The 9,371-nt window shown below is 36.3% G+C and overlaps 1 protein-coding gene across 1 annotated transcript; it reads left to right on the top strand.

Moving 5' to 3' along the window:
- The first annotated feature begins 791 nt into the window (after positions 1 to 791).
- On the top strand, positions 792 to 2,728 carry LOC118033117 (7-deoxyloganetin glucosyltransferase-like). Its single transcript, XM_035037974.2, has 2 exons — positions 792 to 1,357; positions 1,768 to 2,728. Exons 1-2 carry the CDS (start codon positions 838 to 840, stop codon positions 2,712 to 2,714), a joined length of 1,467 nt encoding a protein of 488 aa, XP_034893865.1. The 5' UTR covers positions 792 to 837; the 3' UTR covers positions 2,715 to 2,728.
- The last annotated feature ends 6,643 nt before the right edge of the window (positions 2,729 to 9,371 follow it).

Raw genomic sequence — 9,371 nt, 5'->3', positions numbered from 1 at the left:
AAAATAATAATTTACTATTTTATTTCAAGGTAAATACACTTTTTAAAAAGGAAAAGCTACCTTATTTCTAAACGAGCTTGTTTGGGAATAAAGTAAAGATTATTTTTCAACATGTTTTTTTATCTGAAATTACATTAAAATTATATATATATATATATATATATATTAAAAAATTTTATTTTTAAAATCCTATATAGTTTAAAAATACTGAAAAAAATTAATTTAAAATTAAAATATTAAAAAAAAAGGGGGTTAGACCAACAGTTCTCTGGTGCATGTTTGCAATTATGTCAATCCCGCCGCTTTAGATTATTTTAATTTACAGATATTAAAATATTTTTTAGAAAACATAATTTAACCGCATCCCCAAACACTTATTAAATATCATCCATTGGCCTATTAGCCCCAGTGGTTCATCATCCATGAATGTAGACACGTTGGTGACGGAACTTCTTTCATGATGGAATAAAAAAAAAAGTTTCATATAAACAAAGTGTTGTTTTCTAGGCGAGTATTGTTAATACGTTGTTCAATAATATTGCATGTAAACGTATACGATATCCTAGGCTTTTCTAATATAAATTATTGCTAAATATTATGGCTGGCTACTGTAACACTGTTAAAGCCACCGGTTTAATAAATATTATGGCTGGCTACTGTAACACTGTTAGAAAAATTAATTAATCCATACCCTAAAATTTAGCATGTTTAATTTAGCAGTGTTTTGTCCTTCAAAATTGATAGATATAAGTCGGTGATGGGTGTGTTCACTTTAACATCGAATAGCAGAAACTCAAGTAGCAGAGGAAATAGAGAAAGAAAGAGCGAGCTCGAGGCATGACTTGTAAAATTTTAGCTGATCATAAGCCTCATGCAGTATGTCTCCCTGCCCCAGCTCAAAGCCACATAAAGTCAGTGCTTAAACTAGCAAAACTACTACATTACAAAGGTTTTCACATCACCTTTGTCAATACAGAGTTCAATCACAGGCGTTTACTTAAATCTAGAGGACCTGATTCCCTGAAAGGTTTGCCGGACTTTCAGTTCGAATCCATTCCTGATGGCCTCCCTCCCTCCGATGAGAATGCCACCCAAGATTTGCCCGGACTTTGTGAAGCTGCCACGAAGAACTTGTTGGCGCCATTTAATGACCTGCTAGACAAGCTGAATGACACAGCATCACCTGATGTTCCCCCAGTGACTTGCATCGTCTCTGATGGTTTCATGCCTGTCGCTATCGATGCTGCAGCGAAGCGCGAAATTCCTATTGCGTTGTTCTTTACTATCTCTGCTTGCAGCTTCATGGGGTTTAAACAGTTTCAAGCACTCAAAGAAAAAGGTCTTGCACCCCTAAAAGGTATGGACAAGGAATTCAAGTTTCTCTTGACCAATTAACTATGTTCTTTTTCTTTTTTTTAATAAAAATTCTTTGTAATATGCTCGAGTTCATGTTCGTCCATGTACACATAATTATGAGTATTTCCATGTTCCCTTTTTAGCCCACATAATTTTGTCCTTTGTTTTTCCTTTTTATTGGTTATAAGATCTTAGCACAGTGATTCTATTTCGAAATACTATGGCAAAGTTGGTAGAGATGGTGCTCGTCTCATCATTACTGCCTCTTTCAGCACAACCTTTCATCACAAACTATTGACTTTTGCTCTCTTTCAATATATCTCGAGTCATTTTACTCGTATACAAGCATGATGTTCACAAATTAACCCTAACGTTTACAAAATTACTCATGCATTCAATTTAAAATTGCAGACGCGAGCTTTTTAACAGATGGCTATCTAGACAGAGTAGTAGACTGGATTCCAGGAATGAAAGATATACGATTGAGGGATCTTCCAAGTTTTATGCGCACAACAGATCCAAATGACTGTCTGTTTAACTTCTCCATGGAATCTGTTGGGAGATCTCCTTCAGGTTCTGCAGTCATTTTCCATACTTTCGATGCTTTGGAGCAAGAGGTTCTGAATGCCCTTTACTCTATGTTTCCTCGTGTCTACACCATCGGTCCACTTCAATTACTTCTCAATCAAATTCAAGAAGATGATCTAAATTCTATTGATTGTAACCTATGGAAAGAAGAAGTTGAGTGTCTCCAATGGCTTGATTCCAAGAAACCCAGCTCAGTAATTTATGTGAATTTTGGTAGCGTAGCAGTAGCTACAAAAGAGCAGCTCGTTGAATTTGGAATGGGACTTTCGAAAAGTGGTCACCCGTTTTTATGGATAATACGACCTGACATGATCACCGGCGACTCGGCGATAGTGCCACCAGAATTCACTGGAGAAACAAAAGAAAGGGGCTTTATTTGTAGTTGGTGTCCACAAGAGGAAATTCTCAACCACCCATCTATTGGAGGTTTTCTAACACATTGTGGTTGGGGTTCCACAATTGAGAGCATTTCTTCTGGCGTGCCTATGCTTTGTTGGCCGTCCTTCGGTGATCAGCAAACAAACTGTCGGTATACATGCAATGAGTGGGCAATTGGAATGGAGATTGATAGCAATGTGACGAGAGAAAATGTGGAAAAACAAGTAAGAGAGTTGATGGAAGGAGAAGAAGGTAAGAAAATGAAGAAGAAAGCCATGGAGTGGAAGAGGTTAGCTCTCGAGGCCACTCGTCCAAGTGGTTCATCATCCATGAATTTAGACAAGATGGTGACGGAAGTGCTCTTGTCAAGAAATCAAACTTATGACGTATAACAAGAAAACAATTGAAGCTCAAGACAAGACAGAAAGACACCGTTATTCCTTTGTTGTTTCCTAGAGTTGATATATTTCCAATTAATATCTCATGTATTCTGCGATTAATTATCATCCATAGGCCAATTGGCCCCAGTGGTTCATCATCCATCGATCTAGACAAGTTGGTGATGGAAGTGCTCTTGTCATGAAATAAAAACCGTGTCTTTATTGAAAGATAATTGAAGCTCAAGACAAATGCATTGCTTCCAAGGTCATTAGTGTCGGTGCATTGCTCACTTATATTTCATACAAACATTCATTACCAAAAAATCATAAAATATAAACAAAAATATCGAGGGAATATTTATATCGGTAAATTTCCGAGGGATTTTACTGACAGAATATATATTGAAGGAATTACCGTCGGAAAAAAATTCAAACAAGGCAAAAAAAAAATGATGACGTGTCATTTTTACCAACGGAATTACCGACGGAAAACATTCCATCGGTAAAATCTATCAGTAAATTCATTGGTAAACTGTGAACATTGTTCATCATGTTAATTACAAAGGGAATCACCGACGGAATTTTCCGTCGGTATTTTCCAGAGAGCTCCAAAACTGTTCACTTTCCAATTGCAGTGTTAATTGTTGTTCTTTACGGACAAAATCACCAATGGATTGAAAAGTCATCGGCGTTATTTAGCGGTTTTCTGAAAATATTAAATTAATTTGAAAGTTTCATTTAAAGATTAGCGACGAAATCACCGATGGATTGAAAAATCATCGGTGATTGTTGGCGGTTTCTGAAAACTTTTTATGAAATTGAAAATTTAAATTAAATATTACAGACGGAAATTTTGTCTGTAATTACGTCGCTAACGCGCCCAATAAAAAGCCTGAATCCTCTTATCTCACAAGAGATAGACTCATTTCTTATTCTCTTCTTCTCTTCTTCATCATCATCATCATCATCATCATCTTCTTCACTATATGTAAAAGGACATCAATATCTATTTCTTTCTCTTCTCTTCTATCTTCATCTCCTTCTCTTCTCCTTCATGCTCGGGTATGTCTTCTTCTTCTTTCTTTTCTTATCCTCTAAGTTTTTTTTTTAATTAATATGCTTTATGACATTTTGTTTCTCTTCTTAGCTTCACTTGCAACTACATTAAGGTAAGATTTTTTTCACTATATTTGTTTCATATGAGATCAATTTGTAGTTGATTTATTTATATGATTTTTAAATTGTTAGCAATTGCAACTTCATTTTTTTGTTTTATTTATTTGTTGCAAATTTGTTTGAGTTGATTTTCTTTTTATTTTTTCCAAGCATTTTGAGTATATATTATAGAGTGTTGATTTATGTTAATTTAATTATTTTATAATTTTATAAAATGATTTTTTTAACAAAAAATTTAAATAATTACCAGCGGATTCCGTCGGTAATTCTGTCAATAAATCTGTTGGTAATAAAAAATATTATTACCGATGCGTCTGTTCCGTCAGTAAATCCGTCGGTAATAATATTTTTTATTACCAACGGATTTACTGACGGAAAAAAATTACCAAGGAAAGATTCACCGACAGATCATTTCCGTCGATGATTCCATTGGTAAATTAATTACCGACGGAATGTGTTTCACGCAGACGGAAAAATTCCATTGGTAAAACTGTTAAATCTTGTAGTGATTGCTAGTGTTGACTGTTGAGTCTTTTTCCTAAATGATGCAGTACTTGTTGTAGTAATTTTACCAAAGGACAAGATAGACCGTTCGAGGGATTTGTGCCCGTTCAAGAGACCACTTATTTAATTTATGAAACGATGAGGCATAAGTAATTAAATCTTGATAACATAACAATGTTCTAAATAGTTGGTTATGGATATATAATAACTAAGTTATATGGATAGTCTGATTCGATGGATCAGGGTTAAATTTGAGAAAATACCTGAGTTTCGTGAAGTAATCGGCATGTCGAAAACATCCATAACTTTGGATATAATTATTGAACTGGTCAAATTTAACCAGCAAATTTTACCTTGGTAGCTAAATATTTCATTGTTTAATAATAGTTCATATAAACATGCATGATGATATCTTCAGCTTTTCTAATTTAAATTATTGCTAAATAATATGGCTGGCTACTGTTGCGTGTGGAGTCTTCTCCCAAAGGACAAGATAGTCCGTTCAAGGGAACTGTGTCGAAGGTTTAATAAATTACTTTGCTCTGGTTTATGTTGTCTTCATCTGAAGAATTGTCTAGTGTTTGCCCTAGACTCTTCCGCCAAGGAGGTTTCATGTCCACTTGGGTTGCTTTCCTAATCATATATTTGGCTTATCAGGAGAAAAATAAATTAAGGATAGGAATAAATGAAATTGTTGGGATTTGCCATTAATGTGCAATAAATGTGTAACCTACCCTAAGAAGTAGGTTTACCATTTTTAATGGTGGGTGCAACCACCATTGACAAATGCATCAATTCTCATGTGCTGCTGCTGTTGTTGAAGAAAAGGAGCTGCCATTGAAGCCTATAAATAGGCACTAAGAAAGAGAGAGTTGAGAGAGAGATAGTAGAGCCAAAGATGTGAGAAATATAGGAGAGAGTGGGTTGCAAAGGGCAGCCAACAGTAGTTGCCATTGCAGCACTAAGAATAGAGAAATAGAGTGAGGTTGAAGCTAAAGAGGGAATAATTCCTCCTCCTCTATTATTGTAAATCTTGTTCTCTCCTTATATAATCAAAGGGCTTCTCTCGTGGATGTAGGTGGTTTGTCGAACCACGTTAAATATTGTGTCAGTGTGTGTACCCTCCAATGAGCAATTATTAGTACATCACCGGTCGGATTCCCCAATAATTGGTGTACATGATGAAACACAAGGATGAGGTCCATGATATCTTTCTGAAATGGAAGAAAATGGTGGAGCCTCAAACTGGAAGAAGAGTTAAAACTCTTCAGTCAGATAATGGTGGTGAGTACACTTCAGATCCTTTCTTTGAAGTTTGCCAGGATAAAGGGATCAAGCAACATTTTACTGTGCGCAAAACACCACAACAAAATGGAGTAGCAGAACGCATAAACCGCACATTGGTGGAGAAAGTCTGATGTATGCTATCATATTCAGGACTAAGCAAAGTGTTCTGGGGCGAGGCATTAAGCTATGCCCGTCATATTGTTAATCGGTTACCTTCAGCAGCATTAAATGGAAGAACCCCCTTGGAGGTATGGTCAGGCTCTCCTGCAAATGATTATGACTCTATACATGTATTTGGTTGCTCATCATATTATCATGTTACTAAGTCCAAGCTAGATCCTAGAGCCAAGAAAGCTATATTGTTGGGCTTTAGTGGAGGAGTAAAAGGTTATAGACTCTGGTGTTCTGAATCAAAGAAAGTGATTTTGAGTAGAGATGTCACTTTTGATGAATCTGGCATATCACAGCAAGAGAAATCGCAGGAGAAGGAAAAACAGTCTGGTGATGCACAACAGGTGGAGTTGGAGACTTCAGTCATCCCTATAAAGACTATTCAGACAATCCCTACTGAAGAAGATTCAGATGAAGAGGATGCAACAACTCCAGCAACCACACAACAAGAATCCATTGCAACGAGTAAACCGAAAAGAGTTATCAAGAAACCTGCCCGGTATTGTAACATGGTGGCTTATGCACTTCCAGTGATTGATGATGAAATCCCCTACACCTACAAAGAAGCAGCACAGAGTATAGAAAGTGCAAAATAGAAAGAGGCAATGGATGAAGAGATGAAATCTCTCCATAAAAATCAGACTTGGGATTTGGTACAACTCCCTAAGGGAAAAAAGACAATTGGTTGCAAGTGGGTATATGCCAAGAAGGAAGGTAATCCTGGAAAAGACAACATCCGATTCACAACAAGATTGGTAGCAAAAGGGTATGCTTAGAAGGAGGGGATAGATTATAATGAGGTATTCTCTCTAGTTTTTAAGCATTCATCAATTTGTATTCTGCTAGCCTTGGTTGCACAATTTGATTTAGAGTTAGCCCAACTTGATGTAAAAACTGTCTTCCTATATGAAGATTTGGAATAGGAAATTTACATGTCTCAGCTAGATGGTTTCAAAGTCACTGGGAAAGAGAATTGGGCTTGTAAACTGAAGAAGTCATTGTATGGCTTGAAACAATCTCCTCGGTAATGGTATAAGCGATTTGATAAGTTCATGACAGAACATGGATACACACGGAGTCAGTTTGACAACTATGTATATTTTCGCAAACTTCTTGTGGTTCTTTCATCTATTTGCTCTTATATATGGATGATATATTGATTACATCAAAGAGCAAGGTGGAGATTGATAGACTGAAAGCTTAATTGAGAACTGAGTTTGAAATGAAAACCTTGGAGAAGCTAAGAAGATTCTTGGCATGGAGATTCAGAGAGAGACAGAAGAAAAGACATAGTTTGTTTGACACAGACCCAATACTTGAAGAAAATTCTACAGAGATTTAGGGTAGATGGTAAGACCAAGCCGATAAGCACACCTTTAACTCCTCATTTTAAGTTAAATGCTTCAATGTCTCCACACACAGAGGAAGAGCACAAATATATGGCTCAAATTCTGTATGCAAATGCAGTTAGTGCATTAATGTATACAATGGTTTGTACGAGACCAGATATTTCACATGCTGTCAGTATGGTGAAGAGGCATATGCATGATCCGGGAAAGGGTCACTAGCAGGCAGTTAAGTGGATTCTACAGTACATTCACGGCACAACTGATATTGGTTTGAAGTTTGTAAGGGATGATAGACTTGAATAAACTTTAGTTGGTTATGTGGATTCGGACCATGCTGGTGACTTAGACAAACGTCGTTCCACAATAGGCTATGTGTTTACACTTGCTAAAGGGCCTGTAAGTTAGAGGTCAACTTTACAATCAATAGTAGCTTTGTCAACAACTGAGGCAGAGTACATGGCAGTAACAAAAGCTTTCAAGGAAGCTATTTGGTTACATGGGTTGATTGAAGATTTGGGAATTGTTCAAGAGCACGTGGATGTCCATTGTGATAGTCAAAGTGCTATTTGTCTTGCAAAGAATCAGGTTCATCATTCCCGCACCAAGCACATCGATGTTCAATTTCATTTTGTTCAAGAAATTGTGGATGAAGGGGATATTCTGCTACAAAAGATTGGTACCGCAGATAATCCAGCTGACATGCTCATAAAATGTGTCTCAATGATCAAGTTCCAACATTGTTTGGACTTGATCAACATCTCTCGATGTTGAGCACCTTCAGGGTGCAGCGCCATATGGCGCATTGGAGGCATCATTGATTGATCATGAGGATTGGATGGAAAAATCTTGCTAAGATGGAGATTTGTAGCAAGTTTGTCAACTTTTTCCAACCACCATGACTTTCTTATTGTAGTAGTTGGTTGGCATTTATTAGGCTGCACATGGCTTGTTGCCAATGCTTCTTAATTCTCCTATAAATGGAGACAGTGTAGAGAGTAAGTGTGTGCAAGTGAAGTGTAAGTGTAGAGAAAGTGTGGTGAGTGCAAGTGAGTGCAATTTCAAGAGTGTGAAAGAACAGATTTGAGAGAAATACCGAGTGTAAGAGTGAAACACTGGTTTTGTGGGATTGTACTGGGTTGAGTTGAGTGATTATATCACTCCTCCAATAATATACAATCTATTGCCTTTGTGGACGTACTCGGTTTTGGGGAACCATGTAAATCTGCTTGTTTGTGTTTTTTATTTGTGTTTGCTTTCGGTCTAGTATGTACAACAGAAACAACTATTTCCAGATTTCTTGGATTCATCACACTATCAACACTCCAAACTTTTGATTTTTCTTGTCATCTAATTGCCTTTGGAGCTTAATGTGGTGTCTGTGCCGAAAAGATGTTTGCCTATGTTGTTTGGTTTTGCATTGATTGGTGTTGTTTGTGATGGATGAGGTAACGATGAGGCATAAGTAATTAAACAACTTAAAAATTAGTTTAGTTGACAATTATTGTACCATGTCAAGACTTCTTTATGCTGGTCTAGATTGATGTAACTGGTCGTTTAATTCTATCATCAATTGTTGGCAGTTTCCTTTAAGTATTATGTTTATTTTCATTGTTTTAGGGTTTATCAATTGTCTTGTGTAATTTACAATGTTTCTTAGTTTCAATGCAATAAATGAAACTTGAAGATGATATTTTTTGTTTGACTATCTTCTTCTTCTTTTTTTGTTAACAGTCAAAAATTTTATTAAGAAAAAAGGCTACAAAGATAATAGTCTAACTTACATCAGATAAACAAACAAAGTAAAGGAAAGCACAAAAGTTGTTGCATGAAACAAGGGAGAGCCACAAATAGGGGGAACAAACAAATCATAAGAAACCAACTCCTCCCTACTAAATATTCTTTATATTAAGCTCTAAAGAGTTGGAATCAAGCCTCAGTCATAAAGCAATACTTTGACGCATCATGGAGAAACAAATTTGAAGGTTAGGAGCAGCATCATTAAAAATAACGTCATTTCGATGAAGCCAAAGATTCCAAACAACACATGAGAAAAGAAGCTATCATAAGAGATTCTGCTGCTTGGCTTTAACCATGAAAGATCATTGGTAGCATATATCATCAACAAATTTGAAAAAAAAAAAAAAAAAAAACCATAGATTCCATGTCATGTTCAACCCACCAA

This window comes from Populus alba, chromosome 16 (assembly GCF_005239225.2).
Source record: "Populus alba chromosome 16, ASM523922v2, whole genome shotgun sequence".
NCBI classification, from domain to species: Eukaryota; Viridiplantae; Streptophyta; class Magnoliopsida; order Malpighiales; family Salicaceae; genus Populus; species Populus alba.
The sequence above is the reverse complement of the archived record's forward strand: the minus strand, read 5'-3'. Positions and strand labels throughout refer to the sequence as shown.